Here is a 22,243-nt window from a genome sequence, read left to right on the forward strand (position 1 = left end):
TTAAAGTGATACAAATGTAAGGTGTTAAAATCATCACACAAGAAAACAGATGAAGGGCTGGACCAAGACCTGGAGGCCTCATTTCATGGACCTGCTCATGGCCACCATTTGCACAAAAGTTGTCAAGCCGTGCCCTTGAAGGACCAGAGGTGGTTCCTCTATATGGATTATTTTCTGTGAGTATAAAAATGTGAAGTCAACAAACCTGGGAACATTTCCAGGATCTGCTCCTGACTACCAGTGTGACCTTGGACAAGTCACTTCTCTCTGGCCCACAGTTTCTTTACCTGGACAATGAGAGTGTTCCACTAAACCACCTAGGACACTTTGACCTCTAAATCTCCAATCCTGAGATCTAGGCAGTCATGATGTTGAAGCACTATGAAGGTCTTGTTGAATACTTCTTCATATCAATGGTCCACAGAACTCTCCTATTTGTTTTTGCACATGTTTCCTCTGTCTGCTGCTAGCTCAGGTTCACCACTTCCCCCCCAGCACCCTTGCCACCCCACCACATGCACACTTCTCTCTCCACCCTCCCTCCTCTTTCCCCCCTGATGAAGCTGCATGGGGGGGAGAGAAACTCAGTCCTTGACACCAGCCTTGCATTTCCTGGGTTCCCTTTTTAGCTTTGAACTCCTACATCAGTTCTCCACCGGAATTTCCACTCCTTTGAGGTTCCTTCTTTCTCTCCGAGTACTCTCAGGAACCCCTATAAACAGGGGACCCACATGAGACAGACGCAGACCTCCAGAGTGTCTCAGCTCCTCCACGCCTTCTCTCCTGTCTGGATCATGAAGCTCTCCGTGGCCGCCCTCTCCATCCTCGTGGTCATGGCCTTCAGCTCTCTGGCTTCCTCTGCACCGAGTAAGGGAGCTTCTTCCAGCCCTGTGTGGCTGTGTCCAGGGTCTGGTCATAGGCTGGATAGAACTCTGACGGGGACCAGGCTAGACTTTTCCTAGGCATCTGTGAGGATGGGGAGGGGCAAGAGCAGGGAGGATTTCTATATGTTTGGACTTGAAAATATTAACCTGCCCTTGACAATATAAGCTGGTTAAATGATAGATGGAGAGAGGAGAAAGGGCACTGGCTTGGATTCTGTCTCTGGCTAAGTTGTCATTGTGACTCTGCCACTAATTACCCAAGTGATCTCCAGCAAGTGGCTTCCTGGGCAAAGGCAGGAATTGGATGGGCTGGTCTCAGAATCCATTTTAGCCTCCCTGCCCCCACTTTAGGGTTCTTCAAAATATTCCCAGTGACAATAGGAACAGTGGGTCTGATCCTCCTGTAGGCATAATGAGAATCACACCTGGTACTGCAGGGAAACAGGGTAAGGGAGATAGGAGGGATCTCATCCCCAGTGTGCCTAGTTCTGAGTTGGTCCTTGAGATGGACTCAACAGGTAAGGAATATGAGTTATGAACCTAAGCCCTTACTAATCTCATGCTTCCCCTTTCTTTCCAGTGGGCTCTGACCCTCCCACCTCCTGCTGCTTCTCCTATGTCAGCCAACAGATCCAAAGAAAATTTGTGACAGACTATTATGAGACCAGCAGCCTGTGCTCCCAGCCAGCTGTGGTGTGAGTATCTACCCATGAATCTCTGGAGGGTATCCAGGGAGAGATGATGACAGGGGGAAATGGGGCCAGCTGGCAGCTTGGGGAAATGGATGAATCAGGCCACTCCGGGGAACCCTGGTTGAAAGGGAAAGAAATCCTTCATGTGATCCCTGGCCAAGGCTGGGTTCTCCATGAAGCAAATTGGGAGCTGCTCACCCAAGAAGGAGGGAGAAACAGAATCAACAGGGATTATATGTCAAGGTGAGGCTTCCTGAGAGATTCTCCACTGGACAGGTGTCTAGAGAGAATGATAAGGGATGTTGCCAGAGGTGAGGATTGTTCCTCCTGGCCCTCCAGAGATGAACAAGGAGTGGTCAGTGCTGGACCTAGGGAGAACATAGAGAAACATTTCTCTCTGTGACCTCTCATCTCTCCTCCTCTCCCTCCCCAGGTTCCAGACCAGGAGAGGCCGGCAGGTGTGTGCCAACCCCAGTGATGCCTGGGTTCAGGGCTATGTGGAAGAGCTGGAGCTGAGCTGAGGGGCTCAGGGGCCTTGGACAATGACTCTTAAAGGGAAATGGACCAAGCTGAAGGAATTCCATGGGCAGATGCAATCTCCCCAAACTCTACCCCTCAGGAGATCCTTTCCCCATTATAATTCATTCCTATCTATGAGATTTATTTATGTAAATTATTTGGTGGCAACTTTGATTATTTATTAGCACTGTTATTCTACTTCTGGAAGACACCTGTCCCCCATGGGGACCTTTCTTGGCAGCTTAGCCTCTGTCCCTTTGAGTCCTGCTGGATTCCATGAATATCAGTTGGACAAAGAGTTCAGAATAAAATTTTCTAAAGCTTTAATTTATTGCTGTGTTTTCAGTATTCTTTGGGGAAGCGGGATTTAGGAGATCAAGTTCTGCCATGATCATACCAGACAGGGGTGGCATTTTTAGACTACAATATTTCTAAGAAAACTCCAGGGTTCACTAGACAGCCACCTCATTTTGAGTCAGCACGTTGTTGGGAAGCACAAAAATCAAATCTCCCGGATTGAAAAGCAAGCTTCTAGGAACAGTGAAGTAATAGTCCCGATATGCTTTAGCCTTTCAGACTAAAGTGGAGTCATGTGATTATTTTTGGAACCCATACTTTAGGGAGAATGTTGGGAAACTGGAGAATGTCTAGAGTATAGTCTAGAGGAAGAAGTTGAGTTGCTTAGAGCCCTGAGGGGATGAGTTGATAGAATTAGGGCTGGTTAGTGGGAAGAATAGAAGACCCAGTTTAGACATAATTTTTGTCTTCAAGTATTGAAAGTTCTGTCCTGTGGGGGAATATAAATTTGTGCTCTTTGAGCCCCAAGGATATAACTTGGGGTTATAGCCAGCATTTGTAAGGAACTAAATCTAGGCCTGACATTAGGAAAAACTTCTTAACAATGACAGCTGCCCAAATCCTAATGGGTAGTGTGGTGGGTTCCCTTGGAGGTCTTTAAATAGATGCTAGGTGACCACCTACAGAGGGTGTGACCATGAGAATTTTTTTAGTCACCTTTTGGACTGAGTAACTATGATCTCTCCCCAAACTCAAATTCTGTGATTCTGTGATGTCACAATATAAGCAGAAAATATTGCACAGGAGTTTTTCCAAGGAACCACCAAGGAAAGTGAAGGAGAAAACCAGGAAAGAAGTAATCAGAAAGATCATTTTCTCAAAAGGCATAGCACCAGAAAAAAAAAAAAAAGTTTTTATTTGGGGTCAGAGTATCAGGGTTCAAATCCTGGCTTCATTACCTGTGTGACAATGGGCAAATGACCTACTCACTCTGGGTGTCCAGATGGATTTCAGTTTAACAGTGACCTAAAGAGGGGTGGCGGGGTGGCTAGGTGGTGTAGTGATTAGAGCACTGGCCCTGGAGTTGGGAGGACCTGAGTTCAAATCCGGCCTCAGACACTTAACACATTGGGCAAGTCCCTTAACCCCAACTGCCCTCCAAAAAGCAAAAAAACAAACTAAAAAAACCAGTGACCAAAAAATCATTTTTATTTTTTTGGAGGGAGGAAGGCAAGGCAATTAGGGTTATGTGACTTGCCCAAGATCACATGACTAGTAAGTATGTCAAGTGTCTGAGATGGGATTTGAACTCAGGTCACCCTGACTCCAGGACTGGTGCTGTATTCACTGTGACACCTAGCTGCCCCTAAAAATCATTTTTGTTACTGGAGGAGAAACCTAGAGCATACTGGCCAATCTGGATTTCAAATCACAACCCCTGAGATTTTATCCTTGCTTTAGATTAAAAAAAGATAAGCCAAGGCATATATTTTTAATGTTTCTGGATTTTTTTTGTAAGGTTAGACTGAAGATTAAAAAAATTAATCGAGTCACCCCAGCCTAATTAAAGTGAGTGACAGCCTGTTTTCTGGTCTCCTTTTCTCAAGTTTCCCCTGCTTTTCTGATTAGTTCAGCCCTCTACCTTCTATAACATACTATTTGTCCTGGAAGGGAAGAAGACAGGAAATCCACAAAATCTGGCCAGCTTTGTTTTCCTACTGCTAAGGGGTACTCCAAGACCTCAGTGTTATTTTCTCCTGCCCATTTCAGCATGAGCCAAATGAACATAGTAAGACTTTCCTGCCTTCTCTCCCCCTGTCCTCTTTCAGAAACTAAGCAACACCAAGGTTTCCTCCAGTCCAGATCTGACTTCAGATGTTTCTGGAGGGTTAGTTCGCTCTAACATTCAACCCTAATTCCCTGTCTCTTTGAGGATATTCTCTCCATGGCTTCAATCTTTATTGGATCCTTACCCAAACTTGGATCTGTCTGTCCTATGCACTTCAGCTCATTAAAGTTATTGAGATTGAGAGTGGAAGGGTGACTTATGACTCAGTATAGAGAAGAAAGGGAAGCCTTGGGCATAGAAAAAAGCAATAGGCCAGACTTATAATAGGACAAGACAGAGTTCTGCACGCCAACCCAGTGGCCATATGAGAATGGTTTCCAAACTTATGGAGTAGCTTCCCCCCTCCCAGTTCTTTTGATATAAAAAAATTGTCATGATCTTTATAAACTTAAAAATTTTCCCTTTTTTATTTTGAACATTAAAATAACACACATACCTATGAGCTTTTCAAAAGAGAAGATATTAAATGAATCTGTGAATTTCAGCTACTTATAGATTTTTTTTAAGTATGTGTTGAGTTTATCACAATGGTAGGCATACTCTGCTGCTTGTTGGTGACCCCCTCTGGAATTTCTTCATTCTTTTCTGTGTCTTTTACAAAGGTTTTCATTGATGCTCTTTTTCTTCCTTCCTTCTTCCTTCCTCCCTCTCTACTTCCTTTATTCCTTCCTTCTTTCCTTCCTTCCTTTCTGTTTCTAGTGGAGCTCAGGAAAGAGATCAGAGGAGTTGAAGGATTAAGGAGGAGAATAAATGTATTTCAAGGATAAGCATGATTGAGTGACTTGCCCAGGGACACTCTGTTTGCTTGTAAGTTTCAGAGCTAAGTTCAACCCTCTAGCCACTATACCACACTATCTTTTCTGGAAGGGAAAATGGCAGGAAATCCACAAAATCTGTCTTGACTAGTCATGTGAGTGATATCCCCATTTCTGAATGAAACTCAATGAAAAAAGAAGTCCTTTTTGCTTCCTACTACTAATGAAGAATCCTAGACCTCAGTCTGGTTTCCTTCCCACTGTTCCTTTTGGCTAAGGAGAATATAGTGAGATGATCTTTCTTTCTCTTTTTCTTTCCCCTCCCAGGGTTTGGATAACCCCATTGTTCCATCTGGTAGAGGTCTGACTAAGATGTTTCTGTGGGTTTGTTGTAACATTTAACCTTTGTTCCCATTTCCTTAGAGGACATTCTCTCTGTGTCTTTGTTCCTTATTTTGTCCCTAACCACCCTTCCATCTCTCCATGCTCTGTGTGTCTCATTTAGGCATCAGGACACTGAGGATAAGAGAGGGCGAGTGACTTGAGGCTCTTGTTGTATGGAGGGAGCCACAGAGAGGAACTGTAGTCCAAGCATATCCAAGACTAGGCAGAGTTTTGCAAGCCAAACCATCAACCATAAAGGAGCGATCTCTTAACTTGCATTGTAGTGTCTTTCCTGATTTCTTTCATACCAACAACATTGGCATGACCCTTATAGACTATAAAAGTGCTTCTTTTTTTATTATGAACATTAAGATATTCCTGAATGCTCATATTGGAATATACAAAGAGGTACAGAAAAGAGAGAGGTGGATGGATATCTGTGAACTTTTCCTGAATACAATTTGGTTATTTTAAAGTATATATTAAGTTTATGACAAAGCAAACTCCCCTGCTTCTTGGTATATCATTTTGTTCCCATTTCTACTCTGCTCTGGGTGTATGTGTTTTTAAATTTTTTCATTCCTGCACTTTTATTTCTTTTTTTGGATTACCATCAGTATCCACTAACTCCCATCATTGCCCCTCAAAAAGTCCTTTTATGTAACAGATTAAGTATACTTAACAAAGCCATCTACAACATTGGCCATGTCTGAAAATACTTGTCTCATTTGTCATCTCTAGGCTGTCCACTTCCTGCCCAAAGTGGGGAAAATACATTTCATCTTCAGTCTTCTGAAAGAATGATTAGTCATTGTAGACCTCGGCATTCTCAAGTCTTTCAAAGAGGCTTTCATCTACAATATTATAGTCATTGCATCAATTTGTCTCCTAGTTTCATTTACTTCATTCTGAAACGGAAGCTTGTAAACATACTAGAAGACGATTTGGCAAACTCAAGCACTGGGAAGCTTTCAGACAGAAATCAAGCTTAGACCAGCACCTTATACTATACACTGCAATATCCTCCAAACACACCAGACTTGGGTGTGGAAGGTACATACATCAGAAGCAAACTGAAGGAAAGTAGAAGGAGAGATCTTGTCTATTACAACCATTCCTGAATTCATCCAATGGCAACATTGTCTATTATGTACAAATCTCTATCATCTCTGCATATCTTATTTTGTTGATTTAGAGTGAAATTTATTTTCATTTTTCAAAAAGTCACATTTCTTGTGATGTTGTATTAAACAATATCTAACAATTCTAGTCATTATTTCATACCTACACTCCACCTACAGAGTTTCACATTGCTTCTTTTCCCTTAAGAATGTCCCCCAAAGTTTATATAACACTGCCTGAGATCAGAAAGCACAAGAGTGAAACTGAAATCTATTACTCACTAGCTATTTAGACCTGGACAAGACACTTCATAAAAATAACTGATAATTTTATAGCAACTATGCTATACTAGCTCTTATTAGAGTGTTGGTTGTGAGGCTAAAGATCACACAGCTACTAAATTTTAGAGATCAGACTTGACCTCAGGTCTCCTTGACTCCAAGCCTAGGGTTCTGTCCAATAAATGTCATCTCCATTTTCTCATAAATAAAATGGGGATAAGAATACCAAAACTGCTTACCTTACAAGGTAATTATGAAGATTAGTCACTGTCAAAAAATTTTGTGTCCTTGAAAAGTCATACAAATATATGCTGTTACTAGCATCATAAAAGAAGGTAGACAAAGGAATGGACCAATACTACAAGTTCTCATTGCCTATTTCTGCTCTGCCCCATTTCCACAAAAATCTATATGGGCTAGTCGCCTTAAGTGAAAAGATGTGGAATCAGCAGACCTGAGAACATATCTAGGATCTGCTTCGGACTACTAGTGTGACCTTGGACAAGTTACTTCTTTCTGGGATACAGTTTCTTTAGTTGTAAAATGAAGGTGTTGGACTAGACCACTAATGACCCTTCTAGTTTTAAATCTACAATCCTAAGATCTAGGCAGTATTGATATCAAAGAAGTATGAAGGTCATATTGAATACTCCCTCAATCAATGGTCAGCATACCTCTTTCCTGTTTGTTTTTGCATGTTTCATCTCTTTCTGCTGCTATCACAAGTTCACCACTTCCCCCTTAACACCCTTGCCACCCAACCACATGCACACTTCTCTCCCCCCTCTGACTGCCTCTTTCCCCCATGATGAAACTGCTCTGGGGGAGAGAAACTCAGTCCTTGACACCAGCCTCACATTTCCTGGGCTTACTGTTTGTTTCCAACTCCCACCATGACATCAACTGTGCACTGGAATTTCCACTCATTTTCTATTGCATCCATCTCTCTGGGTATTCATAGAAACCCCTATAAAAAGAGTCTAAACATGAGACAGAGACACAGACCTCCAGAGTTTCTTAGCTTGTGCTCTGTCCCTCCAACATCTCTCCTCTCAGGATCATGAAGGTCTCTGTGGTTGCCCTCTCCATCCTCATGGTCATGGCCTTCAGCTCTCTGGCTTCCTCTGTACCGAGTAAGTGAGCTTTCTTCTGCTCTCTGTGCCTGTACCCAGGCTCTCTGGTCATAGGCTGGATCTCACAGGAGACAAGTGTAGTGTGATCACAGGGATCCGAGGAGGGTGGGGAGGGGAAAGATTGAAAGGGAGGGAATAAGCAGGTAGGGCTTTTATGCCTTTGGACTTTGAAACAATTGAAATGCCCTTGGAAGTTTTTGTTGATTAACACATAAGATCCAGACAGGACAAGAGGCACTGGGATGGGCTCTAGTCCAGCTAGGTTCTAGTTCTGAGTCTGACAATAAGTACCTTGTGACAAGTGCCTTCTCTAAAAGTCAGGATCTAGACCGATTAATCTCTGATAGCCCTTCCAGCTCTAACTCTTTATGTTTTCTCTATGGATCCCTCTGGGAACCAGAAAGGCAGGTCTGATCCTCCTTCATACACAGAGAATCATTCCTGGTACTTGAGGGGAGACATGAGAGGTGGCAACCTGAGTGTGTCTGATGGAAAACATGTTCCTGAGATAATGTCAGCATCAGTGCTTCAGATTCCTTCAGAAGAATGTGTAGTGTGAATGTTCGACCTTGCTAATTTCAGGCATCTTTTTCCTTTACAGTGGGTGTCAACTCACCTATTTCCTGCTGCTTCTCCCATGTCAGGCAACAGATCCCCAGGAAATTTGTGATAGACTATTATGAGACCAATAGCCTGTGTCTCCGGCCAGGTATTGTGTAAGTATCTACCCACTGAGTCCCCTTAAAGGAAACAGGGTGAGATGGTGGAAAGAGAAAATGAAAACATCTGACAGTTTGGCCAAATGACTGGATCAGGCAGCTCAGGTGAGGCTGTGGATAAAAAAGAGACTGGTAGCCCATGTGGTTCCATTCCCAGGTTTGGTTCTCCAGGGAGCAAGATGGGAGCTATTCCCTCTAACAGGGGAAGGATAAAGGGAAGCAACAGGAATTTGAGTATGGCCAAGAAGGGGGGTTGGGATAATCTCTCCTGGGGTTGTCTCTAGAAAGAGACAGATGGCCTCAATGGACCTGCTGGAGGTTTCAGAAGGTGGGAGAGTGGTTACTTAATGCCTTCCAGAAATTTACAGGAGTTGGGAAGAGGGGAACAGAAAGACCTCTCCTGCATCTCCAGCTGAAAAGCTTCTTGGTCTCTCATCTCCTCTCTCTTTACTCCACAGGTTCAAGACCAAAAAGGGACGGCAGATGTGTGCCAATCCCAGTGACGACTGGGTTCAGAAGTACATGGCTGACCCAGAGCTGAACTGAAGCTTTCAGGGGCCTAGGACAATGAATCTTAAAGGGAAATGGACCAAGCTAAGGAATTCCACATTTACAAGCAATCTTCCTAGACTCTAGCCTTCCTGAGATGTTTTTATCAGTGACATTTAATTTATGTAAATTATTGAGTGGCAGCTTTGGATATTTATTGGCAGTATTTGCACTTTTGGAGGATATCTGTCCCCCATGGATACCTCTATTAGCACCCAAGCCTCGGTGCCATTGAATCCTGGGCTCATCTGCTGGATTCCATGTTTTTGGACAAAGACTTCAGAATAAAACTTTTTCAAGTCACAAGTTTTCTGTGTGTTTTTGGTCTTCTCAGGAGAAATGGGATTGCTAAAGTGGAGTTCCTGTATCATCATCCTAGATGGGGAAGGATTAGTCAGACAGTATTAGTTCTGAGAGAGAAAAAAACTATTTGGTGGTTGATGTATATGACAATCTCAATTGGGTTCAGCACCTTGAGTGGTCCCTAAATATCTAATCTACAATGAGAGGCATAGTCTCCAGGAATAAGGATGGCCTAATCCCACCACACTCTGGTCTCCAGTACTATGTTCATTTCTGAGCATCACAGTTTGAGAAAGACATGGGGAAGCCCAGAGGAGGGCAATCAGGAAGCAGAAGGGCCGAGAGTCCCTGTCATGCAAGAATGAGTTTAAGGATAGTGAAGAGAGGAAAAGATTCAGGGAGGAAATTATGCATGTATTCAAGTATCTGCAGGGCTATCATGAGGAAAAGGGGTCACACTTGTACTGTTTGTGCTCACCATGAGCAATGGGTAGAAGTGACAAAGAGGTAAATAGAGGCTCAATAATAGGAAAAACTTTCTAAGAATTAGAATTGTCCTCGGTTCCCCTCTCTGGGGCGGGGGCGGGTCCCGCCGCCAGGGATTGGGTGTGGGTGGTTTTTCTGCGCCTCGGGTCTCTCCCGCCCCTGTGGTTGGGCTTCCCGGACCGGTGCTCGCTCTTCGGGGGACGAGATGAAGCCTCCGCCCCCCGGCCGCCCGCGGGACCCCGCTCCGGTGCTGCGTGGCCGGGACGGCGGCCCCGGAGACGTCCGCATCTACCGCGGCGGCTGCCGTGCCAGGGCCCTGACCTCCGCCCTCCCGGGGTCCCCGGAGCCCGAGAGAAGCAGCAGGAAACGGCAGGCGGGGCGCTTTTCTTGCTTCTCTACAACGAGATGGTGAGAGGCATCTACGAGTCCGCCGACCAGGGGCAGGTGGAAAATGGAAGGTGCATTACTAAACTGGAGAACGTGGGTTTTAGAGTAGGACAAGGACTGATAGAAAGGTTTACAAAGGACACTGCAAGGTTCAAGGATGAATTAGATATCGTGAAATTCATTTGCAAAGATTTTTGGACCACTGTTTTCAAGAAACGATTTGATAATCTAAGGACAAATCATCAGGGCATCTATGTGCTTCAAGACAACAAATTTCGACTTCGGAGTCAGACGTCGGCAGGAAACCCGTATTTAGATCATGCTCCTAAGTATTTAGCATTTACATGTGGTTTAATCAGCGGTGGCTGATCAAATTGGGGGATAAAAAGTATTGTGTGACAGCTGAAGTGTCAGCAATGTCAGTGTCAATTTCAAGTGATGATACAGAAGATGCGGCATGCGCTCAAATGCTTCTACAATGTAAAGGGATTAAATTATTCAGGTATAAAGATTTTTGAGTAGTAACTTTTGACTTACTGGCATTATCATAAGTTTCTACAGTACATTGATTTGTGTAAGCTATATGTTAATTTAATTTATTAGATGATGTAGTATGTACTCTCAAATAAGATTACCATAGCATAGTATATATAGCATATGTCATCTGATGGAACAGGAGAGTATAATTTTTTTTTTTTACTGAGACACTGCACTGTCGCTATATATCACAGTATACCAAATTCAACTTTATTTCATTAAAAAATTTATTAAGTTAGCACAGCAACCAAGTAACATTTTTTGTGCCTCTGCTCAATTGGTTCATGATAATATTTATTTGGCATTAAAAAGGAGGGCAAAACTAAAGTCTTACTTAATTGGCAGAGAGAAAAAGTTATCATTTGTACCCATTCTTTTCAGGTCCAGAAAAAAAAAAACTACTAAATTGGATTAAAAAAAATTGGAGGTATATGTTAAAATGAATAATTTTCATATTTGTATGAAGAGGCTTTGTGTTCTAAGTCTGATCATGGCACTACCAAAACTAAGACTGAAGAGGATTTCTGGGATCAACAAGGTTGGAAAGAAAGGAGGTAAATTTTTTAAAGAAACCAGATGAAGAAAATTAAATTGATGGCTTGGATACTAGATTAGATAAATGGTTAAAGGACCATCTCTGAAAGTACATGAGACCAATCAGGATGACTCTCCACATGCAAAGGTTGTCCAAGTCAATTTCACTATATTCAGGTAATGAATAATTGAGAATGTCCATTCTTCATACTAGGTAACAGGAATATTCAGTTCCAATACTTTGAACATGTTGCGCATGTTAAAATCTCTTTTATATTAAGTACCCCCCCATGGGTTTACCAGTAGTATGCAATATATATATATATATATATTATATACTACTGGTATATATATATATATATATATATATATATATATATATTGCCTTTTGGAGGGCAATTGGGGTTAAGTAACTTGCCCAAGGTTACACGACTAGTTTTGTTTTTGTTTTTTTTATGTTAAGTGTCTGAGGCTGGAACCAAACTCAGGTCCTTCCAACTCCAGCGCTTTTACTTCACTGCACCACCTAGCCACCCCTGTTTTATTTCTTTAAAGAAAAAAAAAAAGAATTAGAACTGTCCAAAACTGGAGCCAGTTGCCTCCAATGGAAAGTTGGTTCCTTTCCTTGGAGGTCATTAAACAGAGGTTGGGTGACCACCTCTAGAGAAAGCCTAGTAGGAGTTTCTTTCAAGTATATCTTGAACTAGATGGCCCCTGGGGTCCCTTCCAGGTCTTGAATTCTATGATTCTGCAGAGAACAGTTAGGAAATAGTGTCTTTGTAAGAGATTTACTAAGGCTACTATGGAAATTCAGTGTAGGAGGGGGTAAAGACCACCCAAAGGGGACTTATTTTACATGATGTTACTGCAGAAAGAAAAATGCTTCATTTGGAGTCAGAATAACTAGGTTCAAATCCTGTCTTCATTATCTGAGTGACCATGGACAACTCAGTTAAGCTGGGCTTCTTACATAGATTCACCATATTAAGCATTAACCTAACAATTATTTGTTTTCATGTTGGAGAAATCTATGCTAAATTAGCTAATTTTGATTAGGAATAAGTAGGTGTGAATTCTTGTCCTGGTTCTGAAACTTATTAGCTTTCAAATGAATTTTATAAAGATATAAATTTTCTTTTTTTAATATTTATTTACTTTTAGTTTACAACATTCAGTTCCACAACTTTTTGAGTTCCAAATTTTCTTCCTCCCTCCCCTTACAGCACCCCTGTGGCAGCATGCAATCTGATATAGGTTCTGCAAATAGCGTCACATTAAACATTAGTCAAGTTGTAAAGAATTATAACCAATGGAATGAACAACAAGGAAGGAGAAACAAAGCAAAACAAGACAAAACAAAAGTGAGAGAGAGCACGTGGTTTGCTTCCATCTGCATTCAGACTCTGTACTTCTTTCTCTGGATGTAGACATCTTTTTCCATCATGAGTCCTTTGGAATTGAAAAGACATAGATTTTCATAGAGGTGCATGAATCCTTTTTATAAGGGTGGATTGTTGATTGAGCAAAAAATATGAAGTGAACCAACCTCTCTTAAAGTAAGTTATAAGATGATAAGAAGCCTCAAGCAAGTAATCAATCCAACACTTAGTTGAAATGAGAAAAATCCTTGGATGAACAGGTGGGAAGAGAGAAAGAGTGCTGAGATTGACTGAGGAAACTTATTTATGTCTTGGGAGACTTCAATCAAATAGAAGCTCAGTGTAGGATAGGAAGAGGGGGAGGTATTTATGAAGAGAGAGAAAGACAGATAAAGTCAGAGAGAGAGGGGGGAGAGGGGGGAGAGAGAGAGGAGAGGAAGAAGAAGAGGGAGAGGGAGAGGGAGAGAGACAGAAAAAGAGAGACAGAGAGAAACAGAGACACAGAGAGAAAGCTAGAGGGAGTTGGACAGACAGACTGATTCAAAGAAATAGAGACAGAAAAGATTGTTGAAGAGTATGAAATGCCAGATGGTTTTATATGTGATTTTTAGAAGCAACAGAGAAACACTAGACCTTCTTGAACTGGTCCAAATGGTCTATTGAGTATGTGTCAAACTTATGACAATGCTAAGTACATTCTCTTGCTTGTCTGGATACCCTTTTGGACTTTATTCTTTCTTCTGCTATCTTCTATGTATGAAATTTTCTTACATTGCTACTCTTTTCTTTTTCTTCTTTTTCTCTTTTGCATCACTATTACTACCCACAAATCTCCATTCTTTCCCCCAAAGAGATCTTCCCAATGTAACAAATAAGGATCATCAAGCAAAACAAACAAAAGCATCATCCAGGGCTGAAAATGTTTGCCCCTTTCTAGTCCTCTCTAGTCTACACACCCTCTGGCAAAGGTGGGAAGCAAGCTTTGTCATCAATCTTCTCAAAAGTATGATTAGTTATCCCACTGAGCAGCATTCTGAATTATTTCAAAGTTGCTTCCTTCCACATTAGTGCTGTCATTGTATAAATTCTTCTCCTGTCTTCTTTTCACTTAACTCTGATATAGAAGCAGATAAAAAATGACAGCATAGACTTCGGAAAACCCAAGGACATCATGTGTTATGGTAAAGACTCTCTTCAACCAAAATGCTGGAAACACCAGAAAAGTCTGGAAAAAATTAGATTTAGACCAAGATCTCACACCATATACTTCAAGACACAATGTCCTCATGAATAAAGTAGCCTATCTCACAAGCCAAGAAGATTAATCTTGCTTAGTTGAACACCTTAAGATGAAATGAAGTGGGGCAGCTAGGTGGCACAGTGGCAAGAGAGCCAGCCCTGGAGTCAGGAGGACCTGAGTTCAAATCCATCTTCAGACATGTACTATCTATGTGACCTTGGGTAAGTCACTTAATCCCAATTGCCTTTAAAAAAAAAGATGAAATGAGGTAATAGATGTCAAAGTCTGTGACTTTAAAATGTTCTACAAATGCATGCTGCTGATATCATTATAATAAAAGGATAGAGCACTAGGCAAGGATCTCAGAGTCCTCATTCCCTGTTTCTGCTCATGGCCACCATTTACAACAAACCCTGCTACAGTTTTCCTGGTAAAACCTGGAGCCTATGAACTGAAAGTAGGTGTATATTCTATCCCATAGTCCCTGGGTATCTGTTGGCTGACATAGGAGAACCAGCAGGAGGTGGGAGGATATCTATCTATCTCTGTGTGTATATATATGTATAAATATGTGTATGTATGTATACATATATTTTAAGTGTGTATGTATCTATATATCTCCATATGTGTATATAAACATGTATTTCTACCCATATATATGTGTACATATCCATATACATGTGTGTATGTATGTATAACTTGTGATATGAGTGGGACTAAACCACCCTACTCCATTTTAGCCTTGGTACTTCAGGTGAAATCATGTCTCAATCAGTCACATATTTGTTGGAACTAGTTTTTTATTGATTCTCTAACTATACCATCATATCATCTGCAAAGAGTAATAGTTTTGTTTATTCCTTGTCAATTTTAATTTCTTCAATTTCTTGTTCTTGTCTCATTGCTATAGTTAGCATTTCTAGTACATTATTAAATAATGATGATGAAAATGGGCATCCTTACTTCACTCCTGATCTCATTGGGAAGGTTCTAGCTTATCTTCATTATACATAAAGCTTGCTGATGGTTAGATAGACACTACTCATCATTTTAAGGAAAGCTCCATTTAAATTTTTTTTATTTTTTATTTTTGGGGAGGGGAAGGCAGGGCAATTGGGGTTAAGTGACTTGCCCAAGGTCACACGGCTAGTAAGCATTAAGTGTCTGAGGCTGGATTTGAACCCAGGTCCTCCTGACTCCAGGGCCAGTGCTGTATTCACTGTGCCACCTAGCCACCCCAGTGATTTTTTTAAAAATAGAAATGAAAGTTTCATTTTTTCTAAAAAGTTTTCTGTATTTATTGATATAATTATATGATTTTTGTTGTCATTTGCCTATTATGCTGATAGTTTTCCTAATATTGAACTAGTCCTACATTCCTGGTATAACTCCCTGTTGGTCACATTGTATGATTTTTGTGATATATATTTGTGTACATATATATATATATATATATATATATACACACACACACACATAATCTCCTTGCTAGTATTTTATTTAAAATTTTGCATCAATATTCATTAGGGAAGTTGGTCTATGGTTTTACTTGTTTTCATTATTCCTCATTGAGGTATAAGAACTATATTTGTATCATAAAAGGAATTTTGTAGGACTCCTTCTTTGCCTAGTTTTCCAAATAGTTTATATAGTACATATTGGAATTAATAGTACTTTAAATTTTGGTAGAATTCACTTGTGAATCCATTTGGTCCTGGGGATTTTTTTTTCTTAGAGAGATCATTGATGGCTTTTTCAATTTATTTTTCTAAGATAGAGTTATTTAAATATTGTATTTCCCCTTCTGTTAACTTGGAAAATTTATATTTTTGCAAATATTCATCTGCTTCACTTTGATTGTCAGATTTATTGGCATATATTGAACAAAATAACTCCTAATAATATTGTTTTAATTTCATCTTCATTGGTGGTGTGTTCACCCTTTTTATTTTTGATGCTGTACTTTGGTTTTTTCCTTTCTTTTTAAAAATCAAATTAACCAATTGTTTATCTTTTTCCCTGTTCCCCCCGCCCCCACACACATAAAACCAGCTCCTAGTTTTATTTACAAGTTTAATGGGTTTTTTTTACTTTCAATTTTTCTTAATCTCTCTTTTGATTTTCATTTTGGTGTTTAAGGATTTTTAAATTTGTCCTTTTTCTAGGTTTTTAAATTGCATGCCCAATTTATTAATCTTCTCTTTCTTTATGGATTTAAGCATTTAGAGATTTAAAATTTCCCCCAAGTACTGCTTTGGCTACATCCTACAAATTTTGTTATGTTTTCTAATTGTTGTCATTCTCTTTAATGAAATTATTACTTGTTTCTATGATTTGTTTTTTGACTCACTCATTCTGTAGATCAGTTAATTTTGGGGCGGCTAGGTGGCAAGCAGTGAGTAAAGCTCTCCCTGGAGTCAGGAGGACCTGACTTCTGTTCTGGCCTCAGGCACATATAACACCCACACAAAAAAACTAGCCTTGTAACCTTGGGCAAGTTACTGTAATCCCAATTGCCCTCCAAAAGGCAAAAAGAAATTAGACCAGTTAATTTTTAATCTGTTTCCATGACACTTTATTGAATTTAATTTTATTGCATTATGGTCTAAAAAGAATACATTTTATATTTCTGTTTTTCTGCATTTGTTTGTGAAATTTTTATGCCCTAATACATGGCCAATTTTTTTTTATGAAGGTGCAATATATAGAAAAATATACTCCTTTTTATCACCATCCAGTTTTCTTTAGAGGTCTAACATATGTGACTTTTAAAAAATTCTATTCATCTCTTTAATTTTTTTTTTTTTTTTGCTTTTTGGAGGGCAATTGGGGTTAAGTGACTTGCCTAAGATCACAAGGCTAGTTTGTGTGTGTGTGTGTGTGTGTGTGTGTGTGTGTGTGTGTGTGTGTGTTAAGTGTCTGAGACCGGATTTGAACCCAGGTCCTCCAGGACTCACCTAGCTGCCCCCTTTAATTTGTTTCTTATATATTCTATGGTTAGATTTTTCTGGTTCTGAGAAGGAAAAGTTGAGGTCCTCCACTAATACAGGTTTACTATCTATTTCCTCCCATAATTCATTTAACTTTTCCTTTAAGTATTTAGATGCTATGTATATGTTTAGTATTGGTATTAATTCATTGTCTATGGTACCTTTATGCAAAAATATTTAATGTTAAAGTTGGACTCGGTTCCAGTGAAGAGGGCACTGTCCCAAGCTTCAGGTTTTTTAGAGCTTTGGTTTTCAGATTTAGTTCTGGGATCTGTAAGTTTCTGGTGTTTCCAAGGTGGTATGATCCAAGGAGAGGCATGAAAGGGAACTTGCTTCCCTATAGCCACAAGTACTAGCACTCTTGGCCCTGGAACTGTGCCAAGATCTGCCGTTCCCTGTGGTCGCAAGCATTAGTGAGACCCAGAACTACATATGGACAATGTACTATGGTCCTGTGCCTGGTGCTAGGTTGGGGTCCTCTGTAATCTCTTTATGACCAGTTTTCTGACCTACTTACCATATCTGGACTGAGAACTCTCAAACCTGCTGTTGCTGTTGCAGCTGAGTCTGAGGACTGCTACTGCTGTTAAACTGAGGGCACTCTAGGCTATTCTGGATCTGTCCCCTACCCCTACCATGTGCAGAACACTGTACTAAGTGATGGGGATAGAAAGTGGAGACAGTTCCAGCTCTCCAGAAGCTCATGTTCTAAGTTTAGGGGTGCTGGGACCCCAAAATAGCCATACACAGGTCCTGCCTAAATGAATTTGAGCCAAGCCTTCTTTAAGCCAAAGACAAGGTTTATTAAAACATCGATAGAGGGTGGGAGTGATTCTAAAAATCCACCATATTGGCCAGATGCTTAAGGAATCAAAGCATTTGTGGTGCTTGTATTGACAAACTGACCAGATCGAATCTAAGCCCCTTAATTCAGGCAAAATGGATATTTTTTTTCTTTTTCTTTGCTTTTTGCAGGGCAATTGGGGTTAAGTGATTTGCCCAAGGTCACATGGCTAGTATGTCAAGTGTCTGAGGCTGGATTTGAACTCAGGTCCTCCAGACTCCAGGGCTGGTGCTTTATTCACTGCAACATCTAGCCACCCCCAAGATGGTTCTTATATACAGAAAGACAGGGAACAGAGAAGGGGTCTAGATGGAATTAAGGGAATGGCAGTCTGAGGTGGGGCCAGGTGCAGACAATATTATAAGGGCACTTAATTAACTGGGAAGGGCTAATTGCCCCACGTAAACACCAGGGACCTGGGCCATGTGGGAAAGTCCAGGGCTTTTCCTTTTTGGGGTCCAGATCCCAAAGACATGTTTTTTTTTTTCTTCTTGGGTGAGCCCATCCCCATCAAGGTGACAAGGTTCCAGAATCTTTAGAGTACAGTGAAAAAGCAGATGGCAATTTCTCTTCTTTAATGTCACTTCCACTAACATAATCATATCAGCATCTCATATCAAACTACTTGACAGTGCCAAGGACATAGGTGGCTAGAACTTGCTCTCTTGGGTCTATACTAGCCATGGCTGCAGCTCTCACAGAAGTAATTACTGAGCTACATTTCCATTGTAGTTCCTTACTGGGATAAGGGCTGTGGAGACTGAGCTGGAAGCAGGATCAATGGTCACTTCCAGGGTTATTTGGCTTACCTGCCCACCAGAGTTAATAGATTTTTATATACTACTCCTGGCTGTTCTATGAACAAGACACTCCATCTCTTGGCTCTGGACATTTCCTGATGGGATATAAACTTCCTACTTGATGAGGCATTTGCCTGAGGCTATAAGCTTTTTATTATCTCTAGGCCCAAATCTTTGTTACTCTTAACCTAGCCTAGCCCTCTATTGTCCAGCTACTTCCCACCCTTGATCCTATCAAAATATCTGTGCCCAAATCTGTTACCCCTAAACTAGCCTAGTCCCCCATTGTCTGTCATCTCCAGGTAGCCTTCAGCTATTTCCCACCCTTAATCCCATTCTTAGAGTCTGACCTCAGTAGTCAAGATCCTTGTTAGACTCCTCCTCAAGACCCTCCCCAGACCCCTTCTCTAGACTACCCCTAGATCCCTCCCACAGTCTTTCTGTATATAAGACCTATCTTGCCTCCATCAAGGGGCTGAGATTCAGTCCAGTGCAAACTCAAGTCTGTGTCAGATTGTTCCAGTCCACTTGTCTAATATGTGCATCACAAATACTTAGGCTCCTTAAGAGTCTACCCATTATGGTGGATCTTTAAAAAACTTTGTTTTACTTTGGCTGAGAGAAGGCTTGAGTTGAATTTATGTGGCTGGACCTAGAGTGTTGAATTTTGGGGTCTTGAGCACCCCTAAGCCCCAGCCTCAACATTCCTGTCCTTCATGCCTGGAATGCTCTCCCTCCTTGGCTCCTACTACTGACCTCCCTGACTTCCTTAAGTCCCAAGGAAAATCCCACCTCCTACAGGAAGCTTTTCCCAAAATTTTCCCTTTTAATTCCAGCCTTCCCTCTGTTAATTATTTCCTATTTATCCTGTGTACAACCTGGTGTGTGTGTGTATGTTTGCATGTTATCTCCCCCATTAGATTGCAAGCTCTTTGAAGGCATCTCACACCAGCTCCATTTAACTAACAGACAGATTAGCTTTTATAAAGGAATATTTATTTCAAAGGTACAATAAAAATAAACTTCCCTCCAAATACCTGGGGGTCATAATCCTCCTTATACTACCTCAGTGTCTGGGGAGGGGAGAGAAGGGAAGAGGAATTAGGTTTATGGCTCAGTTCCAATAGTCACTCTGATATGAATACAAACAGTGCCCTAAGGGTTAAAAGAATATTAAGGGTTGCTTTTTCAATACCTTGTGAGGTTCCTCCTGAACTTGAGGTCATCCTAAAGTCTCTTCCCCTTATCTTGAAATACCATAAAACTTCCCCTTATCCTAGACCATAAAATTCCTTGTCTCTCTCATCCTGAGTCATAAAATTTCCTGTCTCCCTTATCCTGTGTCATCCATCTTCCTCACCCTGTCCCTAATCTTCGACCCCCGTAAGAAACATCATTATCCTGAACATCTCTATATAAGCATAAATCTCCCAAATATTGGAATCTCACTCAGCTTTCTTGCTAAGAAGGCATGTGCTGCTCACATGATAAATAAAGCTCCCAATGAATGGCTAAGAGAATCGTCCAAGTGAATGCTTTCGCACCTGAGCTGTGTTCTCCCAGCTCTGACCCCAACACCATCAAGTGCCAAGTCAAACCCACCCTTCCCTCCCGTTTCTGGGACCCTGGTCTCACAGGGCTTCACTGTTGGGTTGGTTGTAATATCTGGCTTGGAATCCTGGGTTTTGAGGCCCCTATAGCTGGAGCTACTGGGTCGAGGAATCCACTCCTTGTACCTATAACTGAAAAAAGATAAAGCAAAATTGAAATCCTAAGTTTGTTCTTGGGGCCACATAGCCTGGGGTGGGGGGAGAGGAAGAGCAGGAGAGAGAGGGAGAGCAGGAGAGAGAGGGAGAGAAAGTGAGAGAAGGAGAAGAGGAGAGGAAAGAGGAAAAAGAAGAGGGAGAAGAAGAAGAAGAAGAAGAAGAAGAAGAAGAAGGAGGAGGAGGAGGAGGAGGAGGAGGAGGAGGAGGAGAAAGAAAGGAAAGAGGGGAGAGAGAAGAGAAGAGAGGAAAGAGAGGAGGGGAGGTAAGAAATAGTAATGATGGGTATGGGATCTGAATACCCAAAAGGAAAAGACCAAGTCTTTGAGATCTGAACCCCAAAAAGGAAAAGCCATGGACTTTCCCAGGTAGCCCAGGGAATCCCTCTTCCCAGTTAATTAACTGCCCTTATATTGTCTACACCTGGTCCCACCCTTGACTGCCACTCCCTTAATTTCATCTAGACTCTTTCTCTGTTCCCATGGTCTTCTGTATAAAAGATCCATCTTGCCTCCATTAAAATGCTCAGACTCCTCAAGAGTCTGGCCAATGTGGAGGATTTTTAGAATCATGCCCACCCTCCATCGCTGGCTAAAAGAATGCTTGGTCAGGATCTTCGTGTTGCTAAATCTCAACAGTAGGGTAGTTTTAGAGATACCACAGTTCTGTCTATGCAGCTAATGGAAAGAGACTGCTCCCAACCCCTCAGAGGCCGGTGAGGAATGTTTGTATGTGCTCCAGTGTGGCTGATTCCCAGAAGAAGATCTCTGGGGTTTCTCATGAGGATCCCCCAATCTTAGGTTATCTGGGTCTGTGCCAAATTTCTTGTTACATACTGAATAGTTAATCTGAGAGGGGAAGGCTTTAGAGGCTGGGGAGACTAGAACAGGCCTCCCACAGAAGGGGAATTTGAGCTGGTTTTTACAAGAAGCCAGGGAAGCTGAGAGCCATAGGGGAGGAGGGAGAGCATTCCAGGCAGAAAGATGGGAGATAGTGTTATGTGTGAGAAACAGCAATCAAACCAGTGTCACTAGACCACAGAGCATGTGGAAAGGAGTAAAGTATAAGAAGACTGGAGAGGAAGGAAGAGGTCAGGTTGTGAAGAGCTTTAAATGTCAAACAACATTTTCTATTCAATCTTCTCAGTAATAGGGAGCCACTGCAGTTTGTTGGGGGTGAATGAGGGAGGTGACATCCTTCCAGGCTCAGTTCAGTTACCATCTCATCTGTGAAACTTTCCTTGATCCCTCCAGTCATTAGAGTTTTCTCTTTCTTCTTGTATTCTAGTTATCTGTGTAAATGAGGGATTCTTCATTGGGGTCCACAGACCTCCATAGAGAGATTTCAGGGGTCTATGAACTTAGGGGGGAAAAACATATCTTTATTTTCACTAACCTCTAACTGAAATTTCGCATTTCCTTCCATTGTTTAAAACATTCTTTTGAAAAGGAATCTATTGACTTAACTAGTCTGCCAAAAAGGTCAATGTTATTAAAATGGTTAAGAACCCCTAGTGTAAATATTGCAATGGAATGTCTGCTCCTTGAGGGCAGTGACTTTGAACTGCTTTGTCTCTCAGTGGTTGTTGCAAAATCAGACTTGTGATTTCATCAGTCTAGAGAGCCCTTAGGGGCTAATGGCTCTACCAGTGCAGACTGGCACCTTCTCTGCAACTTTACAGTCTTAACCTCTGTTTGCCTCAATTTCCTCAGCTGTAAAATCGAATGATAATAACACCTACCTTTCAGGGCTGTTGTGAGAATCAAATGAGATAATTTGTAAAAAGCACCTAGCAC

General features: G+C 41.4%; 3 protein-coding genes across 3 annotated transcripts in view; all 3 read left to right on the plus strand.

Annotated features, from left to right (window-relative positions):
* LOC138162618 (protein Wfdc21-like) overlaps nt 1–22,243 on the plus strand; it is a 387,573-nt gene that overhangs the window by 330,034 nt on the left and 35,296 nt on the right. The window lies entirely within an intron of this gene.
* LOC138162124 (C-C motif chemokine 4-like) lies at nt 614–2,417 on the plus strand. Its single transcript, XM_069089207.1, has 3 exons — nt 614–867; nt 1,465–1,579; nt 2,010–2,417. The coding sequence occupies exons 1-3, from the start codon at nt 732–734 to the stop codon at nt 2,095–2,097; spliced, it is 339 nt and encodes a 112-aa protein (XP_068945308.1). The 5' UTR covers nt 614–731; the 3' UTR covers nt 2,098–2,417.
* LOC138162125 (C-C motif chemokine 4-like) lies at nt 7,770–9,490 on the plus strand. Its single transcript, XM_069089208.1, has 3 exons — nt 7,770–7,916; nt 8,518–8,632; nt 9,094–9,490. The coding sequence occupies exons 1-3, from the start codon at nt 7,844–7,846 to the stop codon at nt 9,179–9,181; spliced, it is 276 nt and encodes a 91-aa protein (XP_068945309.1). The 5' UTR covers nt 7,770–7,843; the 3' UTR covers nt 9,182–9,490.

Source organism: Petaurus breviceps, unplaced genomic scaffold, assembly GCF_028583685.1.
Source record: "Petaurus breviceps papuanus isolate PSGF00001 unplaced genomic scaffold, PetGlider_PUasm1.0 186, whole genome shotgun sequence".
Lineage (NCBI taxonomy): Eukaryota > Metazoa > Chordata > Mammalia > Diprotodontia > Petauridae > Petaurus > Petaurus breviceps.